Below are 16,226 nucleotides of genomic sequence, written 5' to 3' on the forward strand. Positions count from 1 at the left end.
TACCCGGAGGCAGGCAAGTGGGGCAGGCAGCCAGTTGGAGGGATTAAATTCATGCAAGGTCATTGCTAGACTAGCTCCTCCAGCCCCAGACAAAATTATGTCACGGGTGGAAAAAATCCCCAAAGTTGGTGGTACTGTATACGTGTCATTCTGTGTGAATTCCACCTACTGGCTGAGCTGGGGGACTTGCTCTGTTAGCTCAACAAGCGAACCCAGGCCTGTATTTTTGGCGCCAATGTTCTCTCCTTCCTACGGGGTTTGCTGAGGTGCCTGTGCCACAGGGTGTTACGCTAGCAGCTTTTCCCTGGCACACTTGGAGCAGTGGAATCAGCCCGTTTCATTATGCCCCTCACAGAGGAATTATGTCTCACTAACCTTTCCCTCTCACCCACACAGAGTATGCAATGGCGGGGCTGAAACATTTCCACTTTGGTCCTTTTCTGAGCAGCAGCAGCTCCACATTTTGAAAGCTGTTCAGGCTGGACACTGGAAAGGGGATGGGGGAAGGAAAGTGGTCTTCATAAAGGGCCATTTCCTCCATCTCTGTTTCTATACCCCATACTTTGAGTACATGGACTGTTAGCAGGAGACAATCCTACCGAACCCTCTAGTGCCTTTCCCACCTCTGCTGATTCCCAACCCTCCTCTCACCTCTTCCCTTCTTTTTCCCTAACCCATTTCCTTATTCACGTGTATGTGATTTATTCCCCATGACAGCTGGTTTAATGAAGGGATATCCCGCCATGAGGCAGAGGACTTACTCATGAGCAAGGAAGTTGGCTCTTTCATCATCCGAGCCAGCCAGAACTCCCCTGGTGACTTCTCCATCTCTGTCAGGTACCTGCTACTTACACTATCTTCCTGCTGTTTCTGGTTAATGCTGCTGTCCCTAGCCTCCCCTTGACAGGATGGCAGTACCTTGGGAAGCTTGCGTGGTGCCAGTCAATGGGAACAAATGAGGCATCTGCTTCTCAAATGTTTCTTTTTCCATTAAAGTGACACAGCAAATACCCCATCCCAAAATCACAACCTCAGCTGTCCTGCTCCTTTGGAAGCAGAACAGAGCACATTCTGTGGGCCATCTCCCACCATGCAAAACGTGTGCCTTTCAGGTATGTTTTTTTGCATAATGGCTTTAGTTACTGGCCAAGAATGCTGTTTAAAATCCATTAGGGAGGTGACTTACACCATTAATTTATTTCACATAGGCCACTGAGCAGCCACCAGACGGGAATGATTTTCAATCGCTGTTGACCAAATTGCACAGGAACCAGCAGCTTAACAATTATGATAATAAACATCCTTAGCATTTATGTAGCACGTTGAATTCTGAAATGCTGTATGAACATTGACTAATAAATCAAAAAGACTCCATTTCCCAGCCCCCTGGGCCTCTTACTCCCTATGCTTGTTTCCCTTTTCAGCCACATATTCTAGTCCAGCCATTCTCAGCCTTTGTTTCAAACCCAACACTGCCCCCTCTTGCGTGAACCCAGCATGGCCCTGCATGGCACTGGGACTGCAGATGGTTTCTTCAGCGGGAATCCATTGTTCCACTGGGCGCTGGTGGACGTTATGCAACAAGTATGAAGGAGTAAATCTCAGTCCTTCGCCCCATCTTGTCTAGGGATTAACCTGAGGAAAAATACCTCAGGTAAGGCTATAATCTGGTGGCGCTCTTTGCTTAGAGTCAATGCAGGTCCACTTGTTAATGGGCACCGGGCTGCTGCCTTACCCTCTTTTAAATAAGATGCAGAATGAAGCTTCTAACCATTTGTGGTCATAAAAGATCCCATGACTCTTATTTTGAAAATAAAGGTCTGAGCCCCAGTGCCCTGTACTGAGTCTACCATTTGGCCATGCATCCTCAAGGCAGCTGCATTTTTCTGGTTGGTGAGTGATTCCTTTACATACAGGGTTACTTTGAGATCCAGTGTATCCAGGTGCAATGCCATTGATTTCAGTTTCCACAAGTCCAAATTTGATCCAGAGTCTGCAAAGGGCTTTTGGATTAAAGGTATTAGAGAAAAGTAAAATTGTTATCATCTGATGTTCATTTCTCCCCTTGATCACAGGCATGAGGATGATGTCCAGCACTTCAGGGTGATGAGGGATACAAAGGGCAACTACTACTTGTGGACAGAGAAATTCCAGTCACTAAACAAATTGGTGGAGTACTATAAGACCTCCTCTATCTCCAGGCAGAAGCTGATCTTCCTGAGAGATGGGAGCCAAGAAGAGAAGGTATACCCAGGGTTCTCAAATCATCCCTGAAAACCCCAAGAGGAGAAAGCCACCCCATGGGATGAATTTAGTGCTAGAATGTTGCCTCTGGAGACCTTCAGTGGAATCCCAGTCAGGTCTCTAGACTGAAGGGCCTCCCAGCCTAGATTTTTGATTGATTGCATCATAAGCACATTATGTAACTTAGTGTGATTCACTGTCTCCATTTATGACAAGCTGAAGACTGCAGCAGGGAATGCTGCAAATCAGGACTGAGAGGCTTTGCCAGAGCAGTGTAGGGGCCCAAGGACTGGAACTGCAGGGCATGCTGCAGGTCAGGATTGAGGTGCATCGGCATGGAGAAGGGGAGCCAGGCCTAACTTTAAGAAGGGGTGGTACAGAATAGCTGCAGGAACACTGATGGGTTTAGGGGCTCAGGGATAGAACAGGAAGGGGAACACAGGGCAGACTGAGTTTATTGGCAGAATTGAGAGAAAACACTGAATTTGGTTTCTTTCCCTCCTTGAATGGACTCTGGGTGCTGCCACTGTTATAGCTGAAAGTTTGGCTGCATTGAGGAATTGCTTATCTCTTATTAGTTACAGAACATAGCAGGCTATTGTGGAGGAACTGGGGACAGGATGTAGAAGGGGTGGCAAAAAAGGGGCATAAAGTTGTCCCAGAATTCCAGAGATGTGAGCACAGTTTGTGAGTTCAAGGAAGAAGCAGCAAAAGATGTTTGTAGAAGCAGGGAAATCCCTGTCCATCAACTGCCCATTTGGTTCTATGCCTGGAAAATGATGGAACGATGCAGCACAGGCTGCCAGCCATTGCACACACAATGCTGAGAGAGAGAGAGAGAAAACACATGGTAACTACAGTAACTGAAGCACTGCTTAACCAGGAAACGGACTCTGGTATTAAATTACCAGGATGTGTGGTTAGAGACAAGCCAGAAAATACATGACGTGTTCATTGTGGCAATAAAGTTTTATCAGCTGCATGTGGGACATTCTTTTCAGCTCCAAAAGGGCGATAGGGTTCATTTTTCAATCTGATAAAGGGTTCTGTGTTGTTGACTCCTTTTAGACTACTTATCCGGCTTTTTTAAAAAGCATTACCTAGCTGTAAGGGAGGCCACATATAGGAGAGAGAGCTGACAGCAGAGGATAGTCTGCACAAGGCAGGAGATATTGTATTCGTATAACAACCTGTTGAAGGTGGCTCAGAGCAGGGAGAGGGAGGAAGGGGGACGATATTTGTGCCAAGATGTAGACAGGTAAACGAAAGAGTAGGGGAGGGGAGGTTGCAGCCAATGCTCCACTCCTTTGCTATGGTGATGAGGGTTTGGACAGCGCCTATCACCATGGGGTCTTGGGCCACGACTAGGGCTCATAGGCACTATAGCAATGATGATAATAATTAATAAGTAGAGCCAGGTGCAGAGACAAATTAAGTCTGAGGCCAGAGTTTTCAAAAGAGCTCAGCCCTTCAGGTGCATGTTGGATGCTGAGCTCTACCGAAAATCTGGCTTCATTGTGGGTGCTGAGCCCTCGAAAGTCTGGGTCTGGGCAGTTAACCAAACACAAGGCCTCACAACCACACTTATTTACAGTGGGTAAATAGGCCCCAGACATGTTCTTCTCTTTCTGTAAAGTGGGAGGTGGGGCCACAGCCACATATGATTGTTTACTGGAGGGAACATTGGGGCCCAACTCACCTTGTATGTGTAGTGAGGGGACAAATGCAGGCTCCAAACCCATCCATGTATTTGGGCTCAGAGCCCCAAATCCCCACTTGCACTTCTGAGGGGGAGTGGCTGTGGTGAAGAGACAAAATCCAGGGTCCCAGATTTGTCAATTTGTACAGAGGAGCAGGAGTCCTCCTTTGCATAGGCTCTAGGGATAGGGAGAGCAGTGGGAAGACAGAGATCTGGGGAGGGAAAGGGACGGGTTACTGATTGCCAGGATACCAGGAAGGGCATTGTGGGAAGCAGACCTGGCCCAACGTTTATCACTCTCCTCCCCCAGGAGAGGCGTGGTGGGAGCCTGGAAAGGGGGGCGCAGGAAGGACTCCGCCTGAGTGGAGCAGCTGGAGAAATCCGAGCATTAATGTCCAAGAGATATGCAGATCCCTCACCACCCCTGCAGCAGCAGCAACAGGTATCACTGGGAAAGAGGGGTTAGCTGGGATGAGCCTGGGCTGCAGAACATGCTGGTCTCTGCTCACTAGGAGCTGGGCTGTTTACCTAATTGTTTAAGTGCATCGCCATGACTGCTTCATGACTGTTTCTTCACATTGCGATGTAGCATCAATGTACGGTGTCAGCATGGTGACATCTGGTGGACTGAAATAAATATGTGAACTTCTATTTTGTCCTCTGAATATCAGGGTTTATGGGATGGACCTGCAAAAATCCTAACTCAACAGGCAAGTGACACTCTAACTGGAGAGCTGGGAACAGCAAACCCAGTCGTGCAAGAATGGCCAAGTATGGCAAAATGTTCAGCTTGGGACAAAACTGAAAGTCATATTGGGAGCACAGACCAACACTTACCCACACACCTATCTAGGAATGCCTCTGAAGTCTGTAGGACAAGCCCAGCTGTGCAGCCCATTTCTTTTGCTGTGTTGTGGTGATAAGATTCGGCACCATGGTGCACGTTGGGAATGGGAAATCAGTTGATTACCATTGGGAGAGTTTGGTTTCTTTGAGCATGTTCCAGATGTGAGTCCTGGGTTCTCTCTTTCTCTGCTGGGAACTCCTGGTGTGTGATCCTTCAGTCCTGGGGCTTGGCAGAGATGGTGATGGTGCATGCAAAAAATGCTCGTATCGTGAGGATGGGAGGAAAGAACAGTGCATGGTGCTGCCTCTACAATTGTTCCATATTGATTTGGGTGGGAAATGGCTATTATGGGGAGAAGGGACTGGCTCCTGTCTGTAGCAGGAGATGCTGCAACAGTATTGGCCTCATCTGAGGAGAAGACTGGTCCAGCTAGGGGAAGAGCTCCAAAACCAAGCCTTGTAGGCAAGAGAGTCCCAATAGAGAAGAGCCAAGGACACTCTGGAAATGGCCAGTTCTATATCCCATCATTCAGGAGCAACGTCATATAGGAAGGTGGACTGTTGGTAGACTAATACAGCTTGTCACAAGATTGGAGCCTGGGCCCTTTGTGACAAATCTGTCATTGAGTCATATTTGATACAGAGCAGAAATACTTGTAAGAGAAAAGTATACCCCCCCGCCCACCCCCCCACCCCCCCCCCAAAAAGAGAGAGAGAATCCTGTGTCTCTAAAGCCAGATTGAGTTTGACTCACTCTGACACTTGACTCACTCTGACACTTGTCAGGGACAATTGACATGCAAAGTGGGATCCAGTCACACTGACCTTTTAGGCTGACTAAGGTGCAGGCATGACCAAAGGGCCATTTGAAATGCTAGGTACTGAGAAAGGAAATTGGGAAGCTATACCCAACTACCCAGCTTGAGATTCTTGATCCAAAGGGCACAGACTAAGGAGTCCTTTCCTGTTAGGTGTGTTGCTTGCAGCCCAATGAACACCTGGGAAACAAAGACCTAATAAATGGAGACAAGAAAATTACTTGGAGGCATTAGGTGACATATGCACTGCCTGGATCCTGAAACCCTGGTACCCTCCCCCCATTCCAGTTGCAAATCTGAGTATAATAATGGCTCTTCTCTTGCACCTCACTTTCTAGGACAGAGGAGGTGGGAGCCTGGACAGGAAGGATGGGCTTCATCGCCTCAGAGACCATGGAGAAGGGAGTGCAGCATCCATGTACCGGAGACAAACAGAATCATCATTTCAACAATCACAGGTAGGTGGTTTGCACTATATGCCCCTGTCCTCTACCTGATCCCTTCTCTCAAGGAAACAACCATAGAGACTAGGAGGTTTACTGTTCTCTGGAAGAGGTCAGGAGGAGGAACCATGTATTATACCTGATGTGATGTTGCACATCCCTGTCACTTTAGGAGGTGTTTCCGTAGCATGTGCTCCATTCCTGTATGCCCCAGCCACTTGAGTTCTACTTTGGGGAGTGAATATATTGAGAGGGATACTGGGGGTTCCTGATAACTTGAACCAACCCTCAGGTATCTCTTGGGGTCCTGATGGCTCTTCCATTGAATTCCATACTGGTATCATGGTTTCATATCCCAGTGTTGCATTTCTTGCTCTTTTTGGTTCGTGTTGTGGGGGAGAGTCATAAGAATTGTGTCTGACTTCTCCTGTCTCCTCCTCCTCAGCAAACACTATGGGTCCAAGCCCTGTATGACTTTGAGGCATTGGAGTGCGATGAGCTAGGATTCCGCAGTGGAGACCTCGTAGAAGTCCTGGACAACTCTAACCCCTGTTGGTGGAAAGGGCGCCTGCGTGGCAAATTGGGTCTCTTCCCTTCCAACTATGTTACACCAGTGACCCGGTGATTCTGCAGCATTCCAAGATGGGTTGGGATGGAGCTGCTCTGGCGTGTCGGGGGCAGAGAGAGCATCTTCCATGCAGCCGCAACATACAGTGTTTTTATTACAATAATAATTTATTGGCAGTTGATCCATTGATTAGTTAATATTAAAGGGACCGCTGGAGTTTTTCTCTCCTTTTACATGCCAGTGTTAGAGGGAGCAAGAATCCTGGATTGTCCATGAGGTCTTGTTGGATCCTGCTGGCACTGCCATCATTTTGGCAAAATGTTGCTAACTCAGACTTTGCTAAATTAGATACGTCACATGGGAACCCACCTCAAGCAAGGCAGGTTTCAGCTTGTAGGCAGCCGCACCTCCTCCAACATCTGAGCACCACCTTTTGGACCTTGCAACATGCCATCTAGCAGAGGAAAGGATGTGGTCCTGTAAACTGTTGTATAGAGCAATCCAATGTGGAACCAATATGTGGAGAGGGAGAAAAACCAAGTTCTTTGCAGCTTCTGACAGACCTGCCGTCATGCACTCCTGCCCATACCACATGTACTCCCGTCCACTGTCCAAGCTGCCTTCCAAGATATCCTGCAATTTCCACTAAACATTCCTGTAAGGGGGCCTGGCTTTTCAGCCAAACCAATAGTCACCAGCTGGAAATATGGTGGATGTCACCAACAGTTTTGTTAAATTGGAATTTTTTTTGTGGTATGTTGCTGCCTAAAAGTCCTCCTTCTATATTTTTGGGAATCTGGAATCCCTGTTTTTATAACTTTGAGTTGCTGGTAACATGTATCATCCACCTCTGTGTCTATGTGAACACACACACACGAATATACATACACACACTCTCCTGCAAAGGTATTTGATCATTGCGGGGCAGGCAGAAGACAACCATATATGGTTGTGTAGCACTGTGCTGCCTTTAGAAATTGTCCCAATTTTACATCCTTGATTTCTCACCCACCCCCTCTCATGGCCTCCAGCTTCCCCATGCCAAGCTTCTTTTTCATCTCTCCTGAGTATCCATCTCTGGTCTCTTGTTATGAATATTACTATAGTGCCAGAAGCGATCTCTAGCTAGCACTATTTTGATGCCAGATTCCAGGCAGGGCTACTACTCTGCTTGTAGGAATACAGTAAATAAAGTTGCAACCAAGAACAGTCTCCTCTCTATACCTGTTTCCTTTGAACTAAACAAGGTAAATGCCCAACACATTGGAAACAAGTTTGAGATTTTAAAAAAGTAGAGAGGTGTACAAATCACCAATTGTGAAATAAATGAATTGTAAATACACATTTAAAATGATCAAAATCTTGAGCGAGAGCACTGGGTAATTGCTACTCATGCAAGTTGAAATTTAGCAAGCTGCCTGAATAAAATAGTTCCCTACAATGTTTAAGACCTCAGGAGTCAGCAAGGAAGTGCTGATTTCAGTTTATTTGGCAAGAAAGAAAACACAAATGAGACTCATCAGTAAAAATGGACTTGATAAAGGATAAAACCAATAGGAAAAAAAGAAAAGGGGAGCCAGGCTGAATGCCATCCAATGACAGGGCATAAATACCATTGTCACAAGATGTGTGACATTTGCTGTTCTTGAGCAGTAAAAGGAGCTTTTCTGGAATTCTTGAGGGAACTGGAACAAGACCTGACTGGCAACAAATGAAGTACAGTTTAAAAAATCTAAATAGAAAGAAGAACCTTGCTTACAGAGGCAGGAATAGGTATTGAGAGCTTAACAGGAATTTGGCCAGAGGCATCATTTAGGTTGGGTAGGGAGATGGAGGAGGGAGAGTTGAAATGTGTGAGCAGTTACCTTGTGAACAACTCAGACACCAAATCCAGAGACCGGCTGTGCTCTCTGAAACCTTTGGTGTTTGGAGCCCCGTGGGCAGCCTGCAGCCTTCACTCCCCAACCTACGCAGCCCAGCCGCAGGGACCCACCTGTCTGACTGCAGCTCTGCTCCAACCTCATCCGCTGTCACACTCCATTGTCACTGACGGGCCCCAGAACTTGGGGCCAGAAGCTGTGACTGGCAAATTTGTGGCCAGAAGTATTGGTTGCTAGGGGATCAATAAAGCAGACATGAGACAGAAGATCCATGTCAGATCGTGTGACAAGGGGAAAGTGCTCAGTTTAATGGATGTAGGCAGGACTCCTCTGTTGTGGGCGTGGTGAGAAGGCTGGCTCAGAGTACAGTGGCTGAGAGGAGCCCAGTCACCTCCAGAAACAAAGCCAACATTTCCCCCACACCTTGCAGATTATAGGGCACGACTGGTCCCAGCCCCCCTGTGCTGCACTGCAATGCTCCAGCCCAGTAGTGGATTGGGGGCTGATGTCTTCTGCTTCTGTGTCAGCTTTTCCAGGAAAAGGACAATGAGGTCTCTCCCCTCTGTTGAAGGGAACAGTCTAATTATGGATTTTTACATTTTATCAAGAGCTTCAAGGGAACTAAGCAGTCCCTTGACCCCCCACTTAAAGTTGCCCCCTCCCCTACTGAAATGATGCCCCTGAATTTGGTTCCCCAGATTTAGAACCGTGAGTTTTAGGAAACAGCGGGACAAGGTGGGTCAGGTAATATCTTTTATTGGACCAACTTTTGTTGATTAGAGAGACAAGCTTTAATCCAGTAAAAGATACTCCCTTGTGTCTCTAATATCCTGGGACTGATACGGCTACAACAACACTGCAGGAAACAGAAGGACATGCTAAATCCTGTTGAGTGAAATTCAGCTGTGGTACAAATGGTTGCATTTCCGTTTTCCTCAATGACCTTGTGCTATATCTGGGCTGGCTTTGGCCCTGGTGGTTCTATATGGGCTAGATTCTGACACCCCTATGCAGAGTACTCCTTTCTCTTTGAGCAGTCCCCTTGAAAATCAATGGGACTGCTCATGGAGCGAGGTATCCTGTTCAATGGAAGGGTGTCAGACGCTAACCCTAAGTGACTCCACAGCTTCCCAAGGTTCTTTTTAAGACAAGGAGGAGATTTGGAAGAGGGAAGGTTTAAGATCAAGAAAGAGAGAAGAACAAGGCAGAGGAAGATGAAAGAAAAAAAGTCAAAGACCAACAAAAGTAGAGAAGCAATTTCAGATTTGGAACTGCCTGAAGAGGATGAAATGGCTCTCTCAGATTTATCCCCACCGTGTTGTATTATTTTTCAATTAATTGTTGTGTTTACATTTCTTTTTAAAATTTAAACTGAAGATTTTTTTCCCCATTGCTCAGCCTCCTAAAGACTGCGTAGGTAATGAAGACGTGGTTTCAAACAAATTAGGTTGGGGCTCATGTGCTTAGCACTCAAATAGCGCTTTACATAGTTAAAGCCCCTTTACAGAGATTAATTAATTAATTAATACTGGGCGGTAAATTGGAAGCACTCCAGTGTCAAATGATGATTTCTTGAGTAAGAGGTAGCTCTCCACGTGTTTTTTAAAATTGATGTTTGAAGAAATAATATGCAAGGCAGTGAAATCAAAGGGATTATGCACATGCATGTCTTAGAATCTCATATTCCTGGTGTTTGTCAATATTTTATAAACCAATAATCCAGGAATACAGTCTGGATGATATCCTACTGTGAAACTGAAAGAGGGGGAAAAATCCAGTTAAGTATTTGGTTTAGTATTTTTCACAGGCAAAAATGACAGCATAGGAGAAAACAGATTATAAACAAGAACAGGAGCAGTGAGAGTGCGTGGAAAAGCAAGACCACTTTTTAAGCAAATGATACTGAAGAAACTGGACTGCATTTGGAGGGATAACAGAAGTGCAAGTTATTAAGCATAGCTCAGCTGGGTTCACTTTGATTGCTGAGCTAGCTTTTTATCCTCAGTGTGGTGAAAATCCATATTTTATTTACAATGTCTCAGTGGTTAATAAGAAGGAGTAAACACAATACATGAAAAGCTTTAACACAAAAACCAGAACACAGTGTTCTGTGTTACAGAGACTGCATGCGTGCGTGTGTGTCTGTACACACACATAGCAGATGCACTCACAATATCATGCATTAGAAACAACAGACTATAGAGGGTTACATTCTGGCAGCTGCTAGAGAAAGGGCAGACAGGGAGACTGTGCTTGCCATTGCCCCTAGGGACACCTGTGCAGAATGCCAGGACCAACTCTTCCTAAATGTAGCCTCTGACAGGTGTACCATGGGCCTAAGTGACCAGATCTCCCGTTTTTCCCCCCAATATCCAGTGGTGGTGTAGCCGTGTTGGTCCCAAGGTATTAGAGAAACAAGGTGGGGTGAGGTAATAGCTTTTATTGGACCAACTTCTGTTGGTGAGAGAGACAAGCTTTTGAGCTTGCACAGAGCTCTTCTTCAGGTCTGGGAAATGTACTCGGAGGGTATGGGGCTGTTTAATTGCGGCATAGAAGTTCAGGCTCGGACAGGGTCTGAGACCCTACCCCCGCGTGGATTGTGAAGGGGGTTAATTTACATGAAGCATGAAAGAAGTCACTTGCAGAAGGAGAACTGGCAGGAGGAAAAGGTTGTGGACTTGGTTATCAGCTATGGGCCTGAAGAGAAACAGACAAATGGGTAAAAAATGTGCCCTGACCTCTGTGCAGAAGAGCGATTCAAAGCTTTCATTGTGCAAACAAAAGCCACTCAGCTGACGTAGCGTGTGCTCGTATGAAAATGGAAAATTTCACAAATGGCAGAAGGCTAAGGACATTGGCTGGAAATGCAAACGGAAGAACAGCCCAAGTAATAAAGGGGATGCCCCAGAAAAGGAGAAACCAGAAAAAAAAGTATGCAAAAAACAAATAAAGTAACTTAAAAGCAAAAATAAAAGATATCAAAATATCTAACAATTAGAGGCTACAGTCAAACTCATCACTGGCATAAGCAGGTGCAACTCCACCACAGTCTATGAAGACGTGGCCACTGTGAATTTGACCCTGCAAATGAAAGTGAGGACAGCTCTGTGAAGGAAAGTAGTTCAGAACAGATGAGTTAGCTGTACATTTGAAACATGTCAAATAGTAAGAACATCCTGAACTCATAACTGAAGTACAAAGCCCTATTTAAGAAGCACTTCTAAGAAGATCTTCAGTGAACAAGCCAAAGACAAATACGACTACAAAAAAATAGACACATGCCTGATTGCTCTAAAGGTCGTCCAGCTGGTATATCTTCTATGTCTATACTGTAGTGAATGTTGTCTGACTCAGGCAAGCTCTTTGGAGTAGGGATCATGCCATCCTCTCTGCTTGTAAAGTGCCTACACTGTCATTGCTCCAATATTTACAAGTAATTATAAATGGTGAGAACTAGTCCATGGTAATGGAATGGGAAATGAACCTTAGCATGAGCTAATGTTTTTAGACATTGCAGTACTGATTAGGCTATGCAATGTTGAATTAGAAGCAGAACATAATTCAACAATTTTGTACGTGAAAACTACATAAAAACACAAATAAAATAACTTTGGCATAGGCTCCTGAGGCCAAATTCTCCATTGCTGTGTAAACCGTGTGCAGTCATTTTCACTAGTGCAAAGTGGCTATCAAGTGCTGCTGCTGGTTGCTTCTTACACCCACTTTGCACTTGTTTATATCAGTATACCATAGGGTGCCATTTTGGTGCCAGCTGTTTTCCTATCATTGATGAACAAAGTCTACTAGTGCAACGCGATGTCAATGACGTAACAATGACTAGGACAAATGAAGAACACGACCAGAATTTGAGGGATGGCTCAAAACATTTGGATGCTTAAGGAATAACATTTGAGAAGTCCAAGGATTTTGCTTAATAAACTCTTCACTGATGATATTGAATTTGTTGTAAATGCTGAAACAAAGAATCCACCCAACATCTCGGCAGTGGAAGCTGTGGTGAGAACTTGTCCAGTAAAACACAAATATGAAAGAGCTACAGTCATTTCTTGTACTGTAATTTACTCCAGGGAAAAGAACTATTTCTAGCATGTTCACACTGGTAAATCTCCTGAAGAAGCTATTATCAAAGAATGTTACCTAGGAGGTAAATTCAACATGCCCAAAAGTTTTCAGAAGAATTAATTAATAGCCAGAGATTTCTTGATGTCCTGTGACCCAGCTAAATTAGTAACTCTTGCTGTTGATGTGGCTCCTTTTGAGCTGGGTGCAGCTATCGTTTGTGTCAATCAGGTCTGGGAGCCACCAGTGCTAACCCATTAAAATCTTTAACATCAGCTGACCAAAATTACAGCTACAGCCTCTCATTTGAACATGCACAATTTTCAGAGGGTGAAGACGTTTCAGAAATACTTATAAAGCAGAAGATGGACACTCGCGCGGATCACACCCCTCTCTCTGAGTTTCGGACAGAAAAAAAAAAGATTCCAGTTACAGCACCATCAAGACCCAGCCATGGGCTGTCCAAGTTGAAGCTACACGAGAAATAAGGCACACTTTTTTTTTTTTATCAGCGAAGGAAAATAACCATTGGAACAACTTACCAAGAAATGTGGTGGATTCTGCACTGCTAGGATTATTAAAGCCAGGCTGGATGCCTTTCTGGAAGGTGTGCTCTAGTTCAACCACACCGGGTGACATTCTACTACAGCCTTTGTTCTGCGAGAGGGCAGCTGAGATGTGCATAATAGTCCCTGCTGACCTTAAAAACTTTTGAAACTATCTGCAAATTGCAGCCCTATTAGTGCGATATTAAATATCCCTCATCAACACAAAATACTCATGCTGGCATTTGCCCTTAGAGGAATGCATTGAAAGGTAAGTGGCCTAGTTCTTTGAAGTGCTGAGCACCCACAGCTCTAGATGAAGCCATCTCACACCAGGCCCCCTTTTAAGTAGGTGCCTAACCGTGAATTTAACTGCCCAGCTATAGGCACAACCAGGTTTGAAACATGTGGGCATTGTGTCCTGAAGGGACATTGGGCCAGATCTTCAGCTGGTGTAAACGGGTGTTGCTCCAGTTAAGTCCACGGTGCTATGCTGATTTACACCATCTGAGAATCTGGCCTATTGTTCCATAAAGGCGTCATCTAGTTTGATCAGATCTTCAGGTAAAGAGGCCAAGGGGATGTGTAGTGCTTTACTCCTCTTATTTGAAATGACAATGACACACTTTTATTTAAAGAGCCTTATGCATGTGTGTTGAAAAGGGCCATATCCTGAGTGTTTTACTCTGTCATTACTCAGGCAAAACTGTCCAGGCCACCAAAACTCTCATCTAGGCCCTCATCATCTCGTGCCTGGACTATTGTTCCTGCCTCCTCAGTAGCCTTGACGTCTGCATCTTTGCTCCCTCAAGATCAATCTTTTTCCGCCATGGCTGCACTAGAAAAATGCAGCATATTAGAAAACATGTTAACTCACGTATTTTAAATAATACGATGGTCAACACACCTTAGCACCTAGTGTAGACAGGGATCAGCCATGTTTAAAAACGTTAACCATGATTAATTAACTATGGCACATTTTTAACATAACTGACTTTGTCCACAATAAGAGCACAACTGTATTGAACACCATGTTAGTTAAAACGTGTGTGTGAACATATTTTCCAATATGATGCGTTTTCCTGGCGTAGACAAGGCCTCGCTGGATCATCACTGTGACCACATCAGCCCCCTCTCTGAGTCCCTCCATTGGCTCCCCCTTCACCACTGTATGAAACAAAAGGGCTTTAAGGCCCTTCACAACATAGCCTGACCTACTTCATATCTCTAGTAACTTAGCACAATGTTGACTTTCATCTGCAACTACCTAGGCGTGACCACCAACCGGTTAGCTTCTCCCTCAAACACCTTTGTGCTTTCTTTTACTATTATCATTTATTATTTGTATTATCGTAGCACCTAGGAGCCCTTGTCATAGAATCATAGAAACGTAGTCCTGGAAGGGACCTTGTGATGGGGTGTATTAAGCCCAGAGGCCCCCTGCTGGAGGCCTCCCAGTCCTACAACACCAGGTCCCAGAAAGGGCAGTAGAGGACAGTCCTGCCCCAAAAAACTTACAAGCAAAGTATAAGACAAGAAATGACAGCTGGGTACAGACAGGCAGATGGGGGAGCACAAGGAAATGATGAGACAATATTGGTCAGTGTGACAAGTAGGGGTACCAGTGCACCAGCAGCCTAACTGTTGCCAAGTTTAAACTCCTTCCCCCTCCCCACCCAAAAAAATATATAAACCCACTACCCTGTCCTCCTTCACATCCAAGATACCCTTGCTGCAAAATCTATAAAGCCCTTTCAGATGACCCTGGCTGGGCGTGACTATCCCTCTTTCTTTCCCTGCTCTCTTACTCTACCTCCTCTTGCCTCCCCCCCTTTCTCCCTAATTAATCACAGATGAAACTAACAAATCTGTGCCAATCATCTCCATGTTCATTGATGGTTCTGTTATATCCCTGGGCCCAACCCTTTATCTCAGGGGTGGACAAACCTTTTGGCCTGAGGGCCCCATCTGGGAATAGAAATTGTATGATGAATGCTCAGAAAATTGGGATTGGGGTGCGGGGGGTGTGTGTGAGGGCTCTGGAGTGGTGCCAGAAATTAAGAGTTCAAGGTGTGAGAGGGGGATCAGGGCTGGGGCAGGGGGATGGGGTGCAGGAAGGGATGCAGGCTCTGGGGTGGGGCTGAGGGGTTTGGGGTGCAGGAGGGTGCTCCGGGCTGGGATCAAGGAGTTTGGAGGGCAGGAGGAGGATCAGAGCTGGAGCAGAGGAGAGGCTCAGGGGTGCAGGCTCCAGGCGGCGCTTACCTCAAGCAGCTTCTGAAAGCAGCAGCATGTCCCTTCTCCAGCTCCTACCTGGAGGCGCGGCCAAGCAGCTCTCCATGCTGCCCTGTCTGCAGGCACCACCCCTGCAGCTCCCATTGGAGCGCCGGAGCGGGGCCATGCCGCAGCTTCCGGGAGCCGCGTGGAGCAGCCCCCGACCCTGCTCCCCAGCTGGAGCACCAGAGCGGGGCAAGCCCAGACCCCACTCCCTAACAGGAGCTTGAGGGCCAGCTTAAAATGGCTGGCAGGCTGGATCTGTCCCGCGGGCTGTAGTTTGCCCACCCCTGCTTTATCTGTTTTTGTGTTTGTTAGATTGTGGGGTAGAGATTGTCCTTTCATTTGCATTTGTACACCACCTAGCACAACGGGGCCCCGGTCTTGACTGGAACCTTTGGGTACCACCAAAATAGAAATGATTAATAATAATGAATGTCTGTGGTGGGATGACCTGGGGACCCTAAGGCTGCAGGTTTGGCAGAATTCTCTAACATGGCCCTGACATCAATCTATACTTTGTATGAAAAAAATAAAGCATACTGAACTTGGAGACCTGATACCGTGCAGCAGCATCCCCCACTCCCAGAAACCCCCAAGAACTCCAGACAGTAATAATACAGTGCTGACCTAGTTAGCATTATGCTACCCACCCTGAAAGAAGAAGTGGTTTGTTCAGGGACAGTAGCTGGGGTGGGGTAGAGCCCATGAGAGGATGACTCATTTGAGAACTTTGTTGCCTTGGTGATTTAGGAAGGCCAGGAAGCTTTGTGGCTGCACAAAGCCTCTGGGGGTCTCCTGAAAAATCTGCACAGATCTCAGGAGATTCTCA

The 16,226-nt window shown here is 46.0% G+C and overlaps 1 protein-coding gene across 2 annotated transcripts in view; it reads left to right on the top strand.

Annotated features, from left to right (window-relative positions):
• Window positions 1–15,942, top strand: part of GRAP2 (GRB2 related adaptor protein 2) — a 44,704-nt gene extending 28,762 nt beyond the window's left edge. For both annotated transcript variants that reach the window (XM_027822606.3, XM_037882061.2), the window contains 5 exons: window positions 718–837; window positions 2,076–2,244; window positions 4,254–4,385; window positions 5,946–6,065; window positions 6,496–15,942. In XM_027822606.3, coding sequence (XP_027678407.2) covers window positions 718–837; window positions 2,076–2,244; window positions 4,254–4,385; window positions 5,946–6,065; window positions 6,496–6,675 — 721 coding nt within the window. In that variant the 3' untranslated portion in view covers window positions 6,676–15,942. The remainder of the gene's footprint in view (window positions 1–717; window positions 838–2,075; window positions 2,245–4,253; window positions 4,386–5,945; window positions 6,066–6,495) is intronic.
• Window positions 15,943–16,226: the final 284 nt, after the last annotated feature.

Source organism: Chelonia mydas, chromosome 1, assembly GCF_015237465.2.
Source record: "Chelonia mydas isolate rCheMyd1 chromosome 1, rCheMyd1.pri.v2, whole genome shotgun sequence".
Taxonomy (NCBI): domain Eukaryota; kingdom Metazoa; phylum Chordata; order Testudines; family Cheloniidae; genus Chelonia; species Chelonia mydas.